This window comes from Aulostomus chinensis, chromosome 17, assembly GCF_037954235.1.
Source record: "Aulostomus chinensis isolate RoL2024-O1b breed Wild chromosome 17, RoL_Achi_v1.0, whole genome shotgun sequence".
Classification (NCBI taxonomy): Eukaryota; Metazoa; Chordata; class Actinopteri; order Syngnathiformes; family Aulostomidae; genus Aulostomus; species Aulostomus chinensis.
The window spans coordinates 10,521,769-10,537,297 of NC_141336.1; the positions used below are offsets into that span (position 1 = coordinate 10,521,769).

Sequence of the window (15,529 nt, forward strand, 5' to 3'; positions counted from 1 at the left end):
CATGTGATTAACCAGGACATTATAGTGACTAATTAGATTATATTTTTAATATATAATCTAATTATATATATTTTTAATCAATTGAAGCAGTAATTTAAAGCTTAAAAGCAGTTTCTGACCTGGTCCAGTGTTTTAGGATGGCCTCCAGCCGCTGTAGCTCCTTGTTGACCTTGCTGGTGTTGTTTAGCCAGTGTTCACCCAGAAGTGCCAGTTGATTCTCCAGTGCAGGACAACAAACTGACAGCAGGAGATGTTTGCCTTCATCAAGCACTTGGTACAGCTTGTGTTGGTGCTCTGTCAGCCTCCCCTTTAGACCCTTAACACAGAAAAAGAGGAGGAAATCTTAGAAAATTGGCTTACAGCAGGAGCAACACAAAAGGGATTCAAAGAGTAGGCCTCTCCTTTTCTACATGATGCTAGAATCTCAGCTAACAGAATATACAGCAGATGTTTTAGAAATTAATGTGAATTTGAAGCAACAGCAGTTGATCAACTCCATCATGTCTATTCAGGCATATGATGCCTTTCTGTACCTGATACAAAGAGATTCTGTCCATGAGTCTTTCTTCTGTCTCCTCCACTAGGCCAACAGCGGGGATACTTCCTTCAACTGCTTCCAGTTGTCGGTTCAGACCTTGGTAATCTTGTACCAAACGGCACCAAGTCTGAAAAAAGTGTCTTTGCTTGTCAGAATGTTTTACACAGATACAAAAACTATAGTACTTTGAGTATATGTTACACATTTTGCATCTTGTCACAACAAATATAATTGTGCATTTTCAGATTTCCTTTAACTATAGTTCATAAAAATGCTGCTTTCTCTCACCTCCAGGATACACTCCAGCTCAACACCTTTACTGTGCGCCTGCTTGAGGACACTCTGAGCCTGGCTTAGTGTCTCCTCCAAGACTTGACTCTCTTTGGGAAGCATCAGGCCACTAATTTTCCTAAAGTACGTCTCTGTTAAAATCATATGTGACTCCAGACCCTGAAAGAACTCCTGGACAACACACATACAAACAGCATTGAGTAGTTTTCTCTCAAAAGCTTCACACTGATTATAAATATTGACCAAACCTTATGTTTGTCCAAGTGATTCTGGACTTCCTCCACAGAGCTGGCAATGACCCTCTGGTCAGCAGCCATCTTGTCTTTAGCTGTGTCCACCAGGTCATACAGGTCTTGCAAAGCACGCTCGTACTGCTCCTTCAGAGCCATGTTTTGGTTCAGACCACTGCGCCGAGAACCAACAGTCATGACTAGCTCCTCATAGGAATCCTGAAAATATACCCAAACACATACATTCCATAAATGTCATTTCAGTCAGGAGGATCGCTCTGAGCCCCAATACCTGATCTCGAATCATGTGAATTGAAGATAAAATTACACAAAGTAGCTGACTTAGTATCTTTAAGTCACATTATTTGTTACCTGGAGTTTCAGTATTTTGTTTGTTGACATCTGATCTGCCTGTAGCACCCCTCCTCTGGCTTTAAGCTCTGAGATCCTCTGTTCAAATTCTTTCAGGTTGTCCTCAGCACTGTCAATGACCTGAGATAAATGACAGTGTTTGGTCTATGAAGACAAGAGCATCTGTGTGTGTGAGCATGTTGATGCTAAGGATAACGTTACCTCCAGTTGTTTTGAAGCAGGCTTATCCATGGCTCCTGCTAAGGCCTGCAGGATCTGGCACTTGGTCTCAATTAAAGCAGTTTGGAGAAGCTGCAGCTCAGTCTGTGTTCAATAAAACACACATTACATGAATGGATGGACTAATACTATATAGTTACATTGCAAGCTCTGTAAATCAGATGATTTAATCAATAATTCAGTTTTAGAGTGTGCATACTTCAAAAAGAAAAAAAATTGTGGGGTAGCAAAACATCAAACCTGGTAGGCTGTAAGTTCCTGGGCCCTGGTCCTCATTTGGTCACAGCTTTGACTAAGAGCACAACCCAAAGCTCCTAATCTTTCTTTCAGGCAGTCCAGGTTGTCTTCCAGCAACATTCGGTCTTCCTGTCTCAGCCCCGAAGACCCAACCAACAAAGCCTGGCTGAGCTTTACCTCCTCTGTCATGTGCCTCACATCGTTCTCCAAAGTCTGCACAGAAGAGAAGCAGCTCAGACTTCCAAGGTGTAATACTCTTTGTAACAATATCCATTTACTTTTATTTTTCATCCAAAATTCAAAATTGTCAACTTCAGCCACAAAATGTTTTAGTAATTGCCTTTTCATATCTGTAACATGAAATTTTAATAATTTCTGGGCATCAAGTGGTGAAGGGATGGTATACATTTTTTAGGTCAGTCCTGAAGTTAGCATCGCCCAAAAGTAACTGGGATTTTTAAATTGGATTTTGAATTAACAACAACAATAATAATAATAATAACCTTAAAAATGAAGACTTCTTGTAGGATTTTTTTGTAAATGCAATAAAGCATTAGAAATATACTGCAGAAATACCCCAAATGCATGACTCATCACCATCACCATCATCCTCATCACCAGCTTTGTGCTTCTTCATTTGTTTGAATATTGACATTTAATGTTTTTGACAACATCTGTAGTTTTGTTTATCATCTTGTTAAAAACCACCATTTTAAGATACAAAACACTTTAAAATTCACAACATACTTTTTGCTACAACAAAACCATTATACAGTGCTTAACAAATTTATTAGAACACTATCCAATGTAAGGTTTATAATGCCCTAAATCAACAGCATTGGTAATTTCCAAAATCATTTTTTTTATGTTTCTGTAATGGTTTATACACCAGTATGTACAAGCTCTTTAACCAAAATTATATTTTTAATACTAAAATATATTTTTTCTTGTTATCCATGAATTTTCAAATTCACTGATTTACACAAAAAAAAAGTAAAGCACATTATTTCTTGAATAGGATGTCAAATTATATCTATTTATTTGCATTCTTGAACGGAAAGGTAGTTTTCGTGGTTCAATGTTATGCTCGATCATTTCTGACCTCTCATAGAAGCCCAGTGAGCCACCGTAAATTTGGGTATAAAAGTGATTTCAGTTTGAAATTCCTCATTCCTGTTCAAAATGGTAAAATAAGGGCAGCGGACTGAAAATGAAAGAGTCCACACTAAAGCACTTCATGATGCACGATCTCAAAAAGGGAAAGGCATAAAGTGTTCTCACAGTGTGGTCATGTATGCTCCGGAGTCAATTGCCCAGACTGGAACTTGCAAAATGCACCAAGGAAGAGGCAGGAAACAAAAGTTAACTGAAGCAGATGTCAGGCACCTCAAGATTTTAAGTACAAGAGACAGAGGGAAGACTACTGCTGATCTTCAGGCAGAGATGAACGTTTCGAGATCAGATTTTGAGAGTCTCCAAAATGACCATAAGCAGATGACTGACGGAACAAGGCTTAAAGGGAAGAATAGCTGCTAAGAAGTCAAGTCAAGTTGAGTTTTATTTATATAGCACCAAATCAGAACAAAAGTAATCTCATGACACTTTACCATCAGAGCAGGTCTAGCACCACACTCCTTCAATGGAGAAGCCATCATTGAGGCCTGCAAACATCCAAAAACACCTCAGATTTGCCAGGGAGCACAAACACTGGATGACTGGAAGACGGTACTCTGAACAACGAGTCGAAGTTTGAACTCTTCGGTCAGCATCATTGTGTTTATGTCCACAAAAAAGCCGGAGAAAGTTTTGATTCCACATGCATTGCACCCACAGTGAAACATGGAGGAGATTCCATTATGGTATGGGGTTCCATTTGTGAAAACATTGTGGGGAAATTAGTGAAAATGACGGTATCATTAAAAAGAAGTTCTTCCGCCACATCTTAGTGCATCATGGAATCCCTTACGGACAGAATCTGATTGGTTGTTGGTTCATATACAGTAGCAACAAGACAATGACCCCAAGCATATTTCAAAGCTGTGCAGAGACTTTTTGACTAAGAAAAAGGAATCTGAAGAACTGGTATTGATGGATTGGCCAAATCAAAGTCCAGATTTGAATCCTATGAAACAAATTTAGGATTAAGTAGATTCAAAGAGAGATCACACTAAAGTTTAATCAAAAGCAAGCCTGCGGGAATAGTAACAAACTATTTGGAACTCAAACACAAAAAAGTACATAAAAAAATGCCAGCAAGAATGCAAGCTCTTATCAAGGCAAGGAAGGCCAAAAAAAAAAGGAAGTCTTTGTTTATCATGTTGAAAAAATTGTTTAGTTGTTTCTGTTTGTTGCTTGCCGAATAAATTACAATAACATTTTTAGTTTGTCGGCCACTTATCCGGTACTGGGTCGCAGGGGCAGCAGCCCTGGCAAGGAAACCCAGACCGCCCTCTCCCCAGTCACTTCCATCAGCCCCTCCAGGGGGAATCCTGAGGCATTCCCAGGCCAGCCATGAGATATAATATATAATCCCTCCAGCGCGTCCTGGGTCGGCCCCGAGGCCTCCTCCCGTTCGGACACACCCAGAAAACCTCCCGAGGGAGGCGTCCAGGAGGCATCCTCACCAGATGCCCGATCCACTGACTCCTCACGATATGGAGGAGCAGCAGCTCTACTCTGAGTCCCTCCCGAATGACTGAGCTTCTCACCCTTTCTCTAAGGGAGCGCTCAGCCACCCTGCAGAGGAAACTCATTTCGGCCGCTTGTATTCCTGATCTCTTTCTTTTGGTCATTACAAAGCTCATGACCATAGGTGGGGTTGAAATGTAGATTGACCGGTAAATCGAGAGCTTCACATTTGGCTAAGCTCCCTCTTTACCACGGAGGACTGGTTTAGTGCCCGCATCACAGCGGATGGTGCCCCCATCCACCTTTCAATCTCCCGCTCCATCCTACCTTCACTCGTGAACAAGATCCCGAGATACATGAACTTCTCCACCTGAGGCAGGACCCCCCCCCCCCCCCCAATCCGGAGTGGGCAGGCTACCCTTTTCCGGCTGAGGACCATGACCTCAGACTTGGAGATGCTGATTCTCATCCCAGCTGCTTCCCACTCAGCTGCGAACTGCCTCAGCAGAGCTGGAGGTCGTGGTTTGATGGAACTACAAGGACCACGTCATCCGCAAAAGGCAGAGACGACATCCTCCCATGCCCCCTCCAGCAACCTAGTGAGGGTAAAGAGCTGATCCACGGATCCACTGCCAGGACAAAAAACAATCTAGTCTAAAATAGTTGTTAAGTGCTGTATATGAGGCTACTTTTAACAAATGTGCTTATATTAGCCATTTAACTTAAAATGCATTCAAGAAACCCATTAACTTTGAGATGAGGGAACCAGACATTCCCATGAGTCTAATTAACTTCCATGTTTTAGGACTCGTTCCTGTAACACTCCATTGTCAGGTTCATATGATTTATTATTTTAAGACTCCTGCAATAAATGGTGAAGCTGCACAAAACCTCTTGACTGTACCTCTTGGTTCTGTAGCTGAGGCTCTGCATTTTCAGCCAGCATCACTGAGCCAGAGAAGACATTGTTCTCCACACCGTCCAGCCAGGAGGACGTGGATGACACAGCTGTGTAGAGCTGCTGTTCCATCTGTGGCAACTGTGTTTTACCACCACTGGGCTAGAGACACACAACAGTGATGCAAATTTATATAGACAGGTGTTGTGCAACATACTGACTGTAATGTATTTATACAAATCATGTACATAATTGTTATAGAAATAAAGATATCAATAAAACCTGAGAGGCCATGTCCTCCACTGTTTGTCTGAAGCTGTCATACAGAATCTTCAGGGAGGATTTATCAGCCCGAGTCTCTCTTTTAAACAGAGGATCTGCTGTGGTCACACTCGGAGCTCGGGAATAAATCTGCAAAAACAGTTAGATAGACAGTTTCTGGCTGGAAAATGATAAAACTCTTCAACTTGTGCCAACAATTATAGTACTGTAGGGTTTGTACTGGCTGCTTGTGGTCCTGCTCCAAGGTTTTTTGCATGAGCTGCAGTTTAGTTTTGAGTTCCAGCCTCAGGCTCTCCCATCTCTGCCTCATCTGCTCCCGAGCCACCTGAGCTTCCCTCTCCACCAAAACTGCAGGTGAGAATGGCTCTGATGTACTGGAGAGACAAAAATTTGAATTGTCTATCTTATTCCATATTAATTATTACATCTGTACAGAATTTGAAATCTTACATAGCAAATTAGACATAGCAAAATGTAAGGCACCTGGCACTGCTTGGTGAGGCCTGCTGGATAAGAATCTCTTCTCCTCTGCTGGCAACTGACTGAAGCAGCTTTTTCTGCTCTGCAAGCTGCTCTTCCAGCTCCTACAGGTCAAAAACGCAAAACAATAACAGTTAAATGGACATGTATTCAACTAAAATAAGATTAAGTCTTCTCTTTAAATCTTGCACTTCTCTGACAATGATTGTTTTATTGTTCAAACAGATGTAACGTGAAGTCAATTTTATTCATAGAAAAAGTTATTTCATGACTCTTTACAAATAACAGTAGTGCCACTGCACTAAATGAATGATATACAATGCTTTCCAGTGCAAGTGAACTGCACTATTTTCTAGTGGTTAAGAAAGACAATTTCAGTTGCAGCATTTATTAATGTATCTGACTCTGTCCGGTGGAGAGAAATGCAGTAATACTGCTAACACAATGTTTTAAACAGTCTATGACGAATGTACCCTTTGTCTCTGAAGACTGTCCTGGTGTTGTTGGGAGCGTGTTGTACGGGCCTGGGCCAGCCAGTCCTGCACACTGGGACTCTGAGAGAGACTGGAATCTGATTCACTGTCCTCCTGCTCCTGTAGGGAGCCCTACAGGATCATTTAATATTAAGCAACACTGTCTATAAGATATTTGAAAACTGCAAAAGTAGACAGTAGACAGATTGCACATTGGTTTACACTTCAAGTTTTTTCAATCATTTATAAGTATGAGCATGTTTTATATTTTTTTATTTTTGTCCATATTTATGGATAATATTTTATTTACACTGACAGCACACAAAGAAATGTATGTCGGTATTTCATGCATGCCGCTGCCTGACCTGCACGTCACTCTGCTTGTCTTGTAGCATCCTCTGCAGCTCCAGCAGGCCACCCTTTAACGTACGTAACTTCCTGGCCAACTGCTCAGCTTCTTCTCTGGTCTCCGTCCGACCTTCTAGGAGCAGATTCTCACTGTGCATGGAAAGCTCTGACAGAGCCAGCACCTTCTCTTCAATGTCCAGCAGCATGTTCTGGAGCAGCAGTAGGAGAGAGGCCAGCTCAAACATAGCGTCTCATCACCTATGGCAGCTCCACCAGACAATAGCAGTCACAAGGGGCAGCCAGGGTCTGGCTGAACACCCTATACTAGTAGCCTTCCCTGGCCACAGGACAGGGTCAGCTCCCCCTTAGCTTTCATCCTTGGCCCACCTCTCCAGCCTCGCCTCCTGTGCAACAATACTCCCACTAATCCCTCCTGCTCCATGCTCTGTAGCAAACATGCTCTCAAACTGAAAAGCAACTCTTGCAGGCTGAACTCCAGACCAGTTAAGGACGGCCATCAGTGAAGGCAGGTCCAAAATGTATAAAAGAACATTTGTTTCCTATTAGCATAGCCAGCTCTCTGTGATCGACTTCTCAGCACCGTGACAATCCCTCCTTCCAGCCCAAACATCCCTGTTCTCTACGTTCCCTAGGATTCCCCTACTTGGATATTCTAGCAGCTTTGTCACCAACACCAATCCCAGCAGCGGGATCTATTTATCCTTTGAAAGCCACAACCCCTGACTACTCAGACCTACTGTATGCTGCTAACAGGCCCCTGTCACACAGAGACATCTGCATAATCTGCTTAAGACTGGTGCTCCAGTTGCTTAGGGCCTAGCCAACAGAATGCCCTGTTAATGCTCTTATTTACCTACTGAAAAGTTCCTGCCCCCTAGGACCAGCCATATGGGATAAAGGAAACAAAATATTTAAGTATAAGATGGATACAAATAATCCAGTATAATATTTACATTTGTGTGCTGACAAGGGACAACAGATTAACACCTGGAAAATAGCATGTATCATTCCTGACAATGTGCTGGGACACATTTAGAATCATTAATTCATTATCATTATTGTTATATATAAGTGATAGCTTAAATGAGTGTGTTTACATGACTTTCCCTATCTGGACAGCATTTGGGGCTCTTACCTGACATTCAGCCAGCTGGTCCTCAACATCAGTTTCCTCTGCAGGTCTCAGTTCAAGGATGGAAGTGGCAGCAAGGCGCATACGGGCCAACCACTGGTCCAGTTCCTCCGCCTGGGTTTGATAACGCTGTATAGCCAGTTCTTGACGTTGGCCCTCCAAACGGTCAATAACGCGCTCCTGAGGAAGAAAAATCCACGTTTCACTAACGACATGAATGCATGCATTTTGTGCAGTGCATTTTAAATTCATATTTTCATACCTCCAACAACTGCTGTTTCCCAGAGGCCTTCATATGAATGGTGGCCATCCTCTCAGCCAAGACAGCAAGGGAAGACTGCATGGCCAGCTGGTCGGCCATGTCTGAATCAGCAGCGTCGTAGGCTAGATCCTCCGTGAAACTTGTCTGCAGCCTGTTTATTTCCCCCTGGACACTCTGAATCTCTTGTATCAGACCCTGCAGAGAATAGTGGTACAGCTGTATAATATTTACTGTAAGATTCTGGTCCTCAACTTGAATGCACACCATAGCCCAGCAACCCCTTATCTCTCTGAACACCGCATCAACATGCCCTCATGTACTCTCAGATCCCCCTCTGCCATCCAACTTACTCCACCATGAGCCCCCCCCCCCCGTGACCCTTAACAGGATAAGCGGAAGAAAATGGATGGATGGATTATTTATTTTCTTTAATACAATTTGATTATATTTAAAGATAATCAGAGTGTATGCCATCATTATGATTTTTCATGTCAGTGCAATTCGAGGCCTTTATAGTAAAATATAAGACTCACCTCATGGTTTTTCATGTGACTATCAGGGCTTTTGTCTGCTTCTAGAGGCTCACTTAGTTTGGCCTCCAGAGCCTCCATTTTAGAAGAGATTGACTGGAGAGAACCCTGGTAATGCTTTTGTTTCTCCAGAGCTTCATATAGAGATCTCTGCTTCTCGCTGATCTGTGAGAGAGAAAATGTTAATCCTGAACACTGACAACTTGGGCTTTATTTCACTTTATCTTTATTGTTAACTGATAGTTCTTTCTACTTGTAGATCATAAAAACATGAAATGTAGTTTCTTCTGAATTACATATAATTCAGTATGACTTGCACTACATTGACAAAGTTGCGTATTATAAGGAAAACAGTTCACGTACCACATTCTTTAATGTCTCCCATGAGCGCTGCAAGTCATCTAAGTTGGCTACCGAGTCAAAGGTTGGGTCATATAATTCTTGCACTGCAGCTCTTTTAAGTGTTCCCTGTCCAACCTAAAAAAACAAAACAAAACAAAACATCATTCGTAGTTATTGCAAGTTAATTAGACACACAAATAATTCTATAGGCCAGTTGTAAGTCTGCTGGTGAAACAAGAGTCAAACAAATCTGCATTCTTACTCTTCCCTGTTTGTTTTTATCTTCAGTTATTAGTTATCAAGCACAAATAAAAGATTACTAAAAATGGGAAAGCAACAACAAATTTAACAAGTATGAGAGAGGACAGATACCTTGGATACACTGGTTTCAGTATGAGTGATGGGAGAAGGAGAGCGACAGACAGGAGGGGAGGATACCTCGCTGTTAGTGCCCTCCTCCCCAGACTCCTCAGTTACAGGAGACAGGAGGGTGTGACAGCGACCAGCAGTCATCTAACACGCCATGCAGGAAACATTAACAGAAGAGTAGACATGCAGGGTGGATTGGGGTAATTAGTCATAATTTGTTTTTTAGTTCGTTATAGAGAGCAGCCCAACAAAGCTTAATTAGTAAAATTAAAGGAATTAAAACTCAAAAGAGCAAAAGTCAGAATTAGCAGTGTATGAGTTAAGATTAGGACAGGTCATTACCAGAAAACAACAAAAAGCTTTTGCTGCATGAGCATCTTTTTTGGTTTATTTTGTTATCTTACCATCACAGCTTGTGCTGATGATTTCTTAGATTTCTCTCCTTCCACTTCCTGCAGCACCTCAGGCAGCCCCTCCACATCACTAACAGTCAGCAGCATGGTGGCGTGCTTGGCCTTCACTGCAAGCATCTTGCATTTTGAGTTTAACGAGGCAATCTGCTCTTGGTAACCTTTGATCTTTTGGGCCAGTTCCTGTTCAAAACAGAACATTTCCAGCTTATTTTATGTAGCAATGAGGACACAGAGAAAGAGAATCATCATGTATATCTCGGTAGATAATATATGGTGATACAGAACTGTCTAATGAATAATTAATGTGATTTACTTCATGGTGAAGGATCTGGGCCTGCAGCTCCTGAATGTTGCTCGTGGTGATTGGGCGGTCCTGGATGACATGGTGAGCTTCCTCTATCAACCCCTGCAGGTCTCTCACTTCTTGTTCATACTGCTCATACTGCACCACTGCTTCCTGTGTATGTTTTAGAACAGTTGGATGGCCAGTTCAAACAAATACAAATGTTTTGGACAAAAGCATTAATCATGTAATTCTGCATGGCATAAAAATTCTACAGTGTTACTGTCCTAACAGTAATAGCGCACCCCACTGTACCTGTAGGATGTTGCATTGCTGAATGGCCACATGCTGCAACTGACTGGCTTCCTGCTGCAGACGCAGAGCTGTGCGACAAATAGCAAGGTTGGGCATCACCTCCTCTGGGACTCGCAAAGCACTCTGACACAGCTGCACTGCCTGCACCTGCTGCTTGAAGCTCTCCATATCTGCCAACAAACGCTATAAAAACAGCAGAAGTATACATAGCATGAAATATTAATGGGCTGCAACTGCAATGTGCAAAGTAAGCAGTCAGTGTGCTTTATGATAAATCATAATCCTCATGGATTTTAATGTTATGCTCTTACCTGTCTCTGAGCCAGCTGTTCTTTAAGGCTCTGGCGGGCAAGCTCTGGTGAGGTCAAGGTGGCTTGGACCTGCTCCAGGGCAACATGTAGGGCCTTGACCTCATATTCCAGGGCTTCCATACTCTGAGGACAGAACACACAGGATATATTTATTCATCCATCGCAAAGTATCCACGATTAAGTAGTCATTTGAGTTACTGTACAAACAATTGTGAGAAAGATGTCATTGTTTCTGGCACCTTATCTGCGTCCTCCAAGCTCTGCAGGCGTGTCTTGATGCTTTGCTGGAGCTCCTCAGTGTGCCGACTGAGTTCACACACCTGTTGGCTCATAGACTCAACCTGCAGCACCTCAGACAGGAGCTCCACTTTCTCTGCCATTGACTCCAGGTCTCCATGGAGTTCCCGAGACTCACGCAGAACAGCCTGGGGATAAAACAAAAGCAGTCAATACAAAGCATCTGACCATCCTAGAAGATTCCAAGCTGAGGAGTTCCAATGTGCCAAAATGTACAGTAAATAAATAGGCCTGAATCCAGTTCATGTTGTGCATCACTGGTTTAAGTTTATAACTTCCATTATCAAAGGAACATAGAGAGGGGGAGAGAGCTCATTTACTTTTTTAAACATGTACAACCCACCTGGTACAAGCGGATCTGCTCTTGTAGGTGAACAGAGGAGTTCCAAATGATGTTTGCCCTCACTAGGCTTTTGGCTTTCTCTGACCACCTCACAATGAAGTCCAGCATCTCATTATACTCATCTAGATAGCAGACAGCCTGAGGAGCCAAGATAAGAGAGAGAATATATTTTACTGTCAATCAACCAACATAAACATGCCATACCATTAAATACCACTGCATGAGACCTAAGACACAAACCTTTTTAAGCCAGTTGTTCCTGCAGTCTGCCAGCCGGGTTATGTGGTGATGCATCTCTGATAACTTGCTGATGGCGTCACTTAGCTGTTTGGCCAGTAGGGGGTTTCTGCGCCCAAACTCCTGAACAGCAGTGTCCAGTTCTGAGAGAGTGTGACCACAGCTGTCCAAGTCCTCCGCCAGACTCTGAACAATGAAACATCACACGTGTAATATCATGTCCTGCCAACAACCCACAAATTCTATATTACAGTAAAGCATTGATGCAAAAGTAGAGTATCCACCTTGACCTCCTCTTTGGCATGATCAACTTCGGGTGATTTTTCCTTGAATTTAGCAGAAATTGCTTTGAGTTTCTCAGAGATGTCATGGATTCTGGAACTGAAGTTCTCTTTAATTTCTCTGGTTCGCTGTATTTCTCGCTCCTTTGATAGAACCTAAAACAGTGAGAATAGTAACAGACGTCCCAGTACTAAATTAAGAATAAGGTATTCCCTTGCATATAGAGTAACAATTTCATTATCATAGAATATGAAGTGGCACATTAAGGTGCTATTTACAGTTAAGCTTATTAAAAAATAGAGTACCTGATCTTCAATAGCACCCAGAGCCAGTGAGACCTCAGCTAGCTGCATAGAGATTTCAGAGGGCAGTATAGTGTAGAGATCCAGGTACTTGCTTTGCTGCTGCTCTGCTAATTTATCCACATTCTGACGATAAGTGATCACATCTCCATGTACAACCTGTATGTGATAAATAGAAAACTATATCAGCTATAAAAATCAAAATTTATATTAATATCCCTTGTTTTACATTTACAATGTAAATTCAATAATTTAGAGCATTTTGTATTTAATACTGTAATCATTCATGTTAACAAGCAAATTCTTACCATTATAAATGACATTCAAATGGTTTATTACATACTGAAGTCACACTTTGCTGTCATAGTCAACTAGTAACACCTTCTTTTGGCTAGCACCATAAATGCAAATTTTGCTACGTCATTGAAATATCTAACTATGTCATTAGTGATTTTGTACCAATTAAACAAAAGATTTATGGTTGCAAGAAATGTGTTACATAGGCTTTTTGTTAGTATTTTATTTATACACCTTTCTGAATTCAAGCTATTTGTCTGGAGGGTTTGGAAAGGGGCCAAGAGATATAACATATCCTAAGTGTAGCTAATAAACTGTCTGTATGTAACAACAGTTTCTCATTGTTTATCTGTGTAAAAATAAAATGACACCTTTAGTGAAGTCAGCTGAATGAGTATCTCATTAGCTGTTGCTCTTCCAATATGGATTTACAAGGCCTAACCAGTGGTTCAATTACTGGTCCGAGCTACGCCAGAACAAGGCATGGTCAAATTTTTATAAAGGCTAATTTACAGTACCGGGGCTTCAGTGCATTGTTTTTCAGTTACTCAGTCTACCCTTGTTTTTGTAAATAAACCTTTGATAGTGCTTTTTGTTTTTCTTGGGGGGGGGGGGGGTAACTTTTGTATCTAAATATACTTATTGACAATTTTGTGTCCCAGAAAACATTTGGGTCCAGTCCAAGTCATCTTGGTGTTTTAGGATATGAAAAATATTTCTCTCTTCTGAGACAGCAAGTATACCTCAAGTTCTTGGAGAAGTGAGTCTATGTCTGGGGTGGGGTTGAGAAGAAGCTCTCTGGTCTCCTGGATCCAGGTTTTCACAACGCTTAATTCTCTCTCCACTTCCTCTCTGTCTCTCAGTTCCTGAGCCGCCTGAGCTCGCTTGGTCCTGGACTGTGTAAGGAGGCTGACGGCAAACAGAACAATGATTATACTCAGATTCAAAACAGCAAAAAATACTCACTTGTAGATAGGCAGAGTATTTTAGAGAAATTACTTTATTCCATCTATCATTCCATACCAGGTCCATTGGAATCATTCTAGTAACTGGCTTTCATTTGAATACAGCAGCTCTCACTACCTTTCCATTTGGTCTTGTACGGCTCTGATCTCCTTCAGGCTAGGCAGCTCGTCCTGGTCACTGGTCGGTGAAGGTACTTCTACATCATGCAGCAGACTGAGGGCATACTGACGCAGCAGTGTGAGGGACGACAGCTCTCTCTCCAGGTCTTGGCTCAGCAAGTCATGCTGATCCAACAGAGACTGTAAAGTGGCTTTGGGGGCCTTCTCTACTGCACTGTCAGGGACACGACTCTGGAGCTCATCTGAGACTGCTCGAACCTTCACCATCTTTAAAATGATAAACATGAGTATTAAACTTCTAAGACAAAGCTAATTATCAAACATTATGAGCTATGTATATTCCTGGTAGAGTACCTTCTCTCTGAAAGTTCTCCATTCCTGTGCTGTGTCCTCTAGTACTCTCTCCTGCCCACGTGCAACACTGCGAAGCCTTGTCCAGCGCTGCCACACAGTGGTCATGGAGCGGCTGATGGTGGCCTTGCTTGCATCACTGCCCACCATCTCCAGCTGGGCAGCTTGCTCCTCTAAACCACTCAGCTTCTCTTGGAAGCCATTCACCAGTGACACAAGGGACTAAGAAGTAAGATAAGATAATTAAATAAATTTTTGATATTCATGAGGCACCACGGGTAAAATGACTGATTTTTCATACCCGATGACTGCATAACTTGTCTTCAGCCTCTTGGCTCGTGGCTGCCTTTGCCGTTGAAAATTCAGTTAGCTTCTTTTCAGCTTCATTCATTAGCTCAATGACAGTTTGCCTTGCCTCCTGGTAGGAGTTCCACTGAGCCACACAGCTAGGAAAAACAGGAAACATTTGAAAAACGCAGCACAATTTTGCATGAACTACTGTTGTTTGACTTTCATTACCTGTGCAGGACATCTTGGTGACACTGGAGCTGATCTCTGACCTCTATGCCTCTCTGCTCTGCCGACTCCACGCTCACTCTGAGCTGCTCTTTCGCTGTTGCATTGACCAGGTTCTCCAGCTGTGGCAGCAGGACCTCCAACTCCTCCAGGTGGATGAGGAACTCCTGCTCTGTGGCCATGATGTCTCCCTGCTGTCGTAGACACTCTTCATAGTTCTCCACATCCACACCTAAGCTAGCTTGCTGCAGGAAGGATACGGCATCTTCGAGCCATTCACAGGCTGACTGCATCCTGAAGTGATACTTCTGGCACAACACCAGAGCTTCCTCTAGAGTGATCTTTACGTCAAAGGGAAAATAAAGATAAAGCATTGTTAGTGTCATATATTAAGGTGTAAAATACATAATTTAGGCATGAAACAAGCAGTCTGATGATTTAGTTCAAGGAAAACTGGGACTGGGTCCTGTGTTAATTCTTTATGCTTTGAGTCAAAATAAGGACCAAAATTACTTGAACTGTTTCAAAACTGACTGAGAAATGACTGCTATGCTTTCTACATGTCAAAATCAGCTGATAAAACCGATTTAGCTATTTCTGCATCGCTACAAATTTTGCACAAATGTTAACTGTAACTTATATTTAAGATTTTGTTGGTTAAGTCAAAGGTCAAGGTGGTCCAGTCAAAGGCAAGACACTACTAATAACAGACACTTCGCAGAGGCATACAATATCACTGTTGAGACATTTTTGCATAGCTCTGCACTATAATATTTCACAATTTTTGAACATGCTAAGGCACTGAAAATGTGACTGAATAGTAAGTAAGACAAGAGTGATAATTC

The 15,529-nt window shown here is 42.1% G+C and overlaps 1 protein-coding gene across 9 annotated transcripts in view; it reads right to left on the bottom strand.

The window, feature by feature from the left end:
* Positions 1 to 15,529, bottom strand: part of syne1b (spectrin repeat containing, nuclear envelope 1b) — a 96,364-nt gene that overhangs the window by 21,384 nt on the left and 59,451 nt on the right. For 8 of the 9 annotated variants that reach the window (XM_086182879.1, XM_086182880.1, XM_086182885.1 and 5 more), the window contains 32 exons: positions 14,688 to 15,025; positions 14,470 to 14,614; positions 14,172 to 14,390; positions 13,816 to 14,084; positions 13,476 to 13,641; positions 12,439 to 12,594; positions 12,136 to 12,288; positions 11,855 to 12,037; positions 11,615 to 11,752; positions 11,214 to 11,399; positions 10,975 to 11,097; positions 10,664 to 10,846; positions 10,379 to 10,522; positions 10,057 to 10,245; positions 9,656 to 9,796; positions 9,305 to 9,418; positions 8,945 to 9,106; positions 8,412 to 8,606; positions 8,153 to 8,329; positions 7,014 to 7,205; positions 6,649 to 6,780; positions 6,179 to 6,279; positions 5,916 to 6,069; positions 5,696 to 5,824; positions 5,420 to 5,575; positions 1,891 to 2,100; positions 1,633 to 1,734; positions 1,432 to 1,551; positions 1,078 to 1,278; positions 827 to 1,000; positions 534 to 665; positions 120 to 316 (listed from right to left, as the gene is read on the bottom strand). In XM_086182879.1, coding sequence (XP_086039005.1) covers positions 120 to 316; positions 534 to 665; positions 827 to 1,000; positions 1,078 to 1,278; positions 1,432 to 1,551; positions 1,633 to 1,734; positions 1,891 to 2,100; positions 5,420 to 5,575; positions 5,696 to 5,824; positions 5,916 to 6,069; positions 6,179 to 6,279; positions 6,649 to 6,780; positions 7,014 to 7,205; positions 8,153 to 8,329; positions 8,412 to 8,606; positions 8,945 to 9,106; positions 9,305 to 9,418; positions 9,656 to 9,796; positions 10,057 to 10,245; positions 10,379 to 10,522; positions 10,664 to 10,846; positions 10,975 to 11,097; positions 11,214 to 11,399; positions 11,615 to 11,752; positions 11,855 to 12,037; positions 12,136 to 12,288; positions 12,439 to 12,594; positions 13,476 to 13,641; positions 13,816 to 14,084; positions 14,172 to 14,390; positions 14,470 to 14,614; positions 14,688 to 15,025 — 5,381 coding nt within the window. The remainder of the gene's footprint in view (positions 1 to 119; positions 317 to 533; positions 666 to 826; positions 1,001 to 1,077; positions 1,279 to 1,431; positions 1,552 to 1,632; positions 1,735 to 1,890; positions 2,101 to 5,419; positions 5,576 to 5,695; positions 5,825 to 5,915; positions 6,070 to 6,178; positions 6,280 to 6,648; positions 6,781 to 7,013; positions 7,206 to 8,152; positions 8,330 to 8,411; positions 8,607 to 8,944; positions 9,107 to 9,304; positions 9,419 to 9,655; positions 9,797 to 10,056; positions 10,246 to 10,378; positions 10,523 to 10,663; positions 10,847 to 10,974; positions 11,098 to 11,213; positions 11,400 to 11,614; positions 11,753 to 11,854; positions 12,038 to 12,135; positions 12,289 to 12,438; positions 12,595 to 13,475; positions 13,642 to 13,815; positions 14,085 to 14,171; positions 14,391 to 14,469; positions 14,615 to 14,687; positions 15,026 to 15,529) is intronic. The other variant, XM_086182884.1, reaches the window with a different exon arrangement.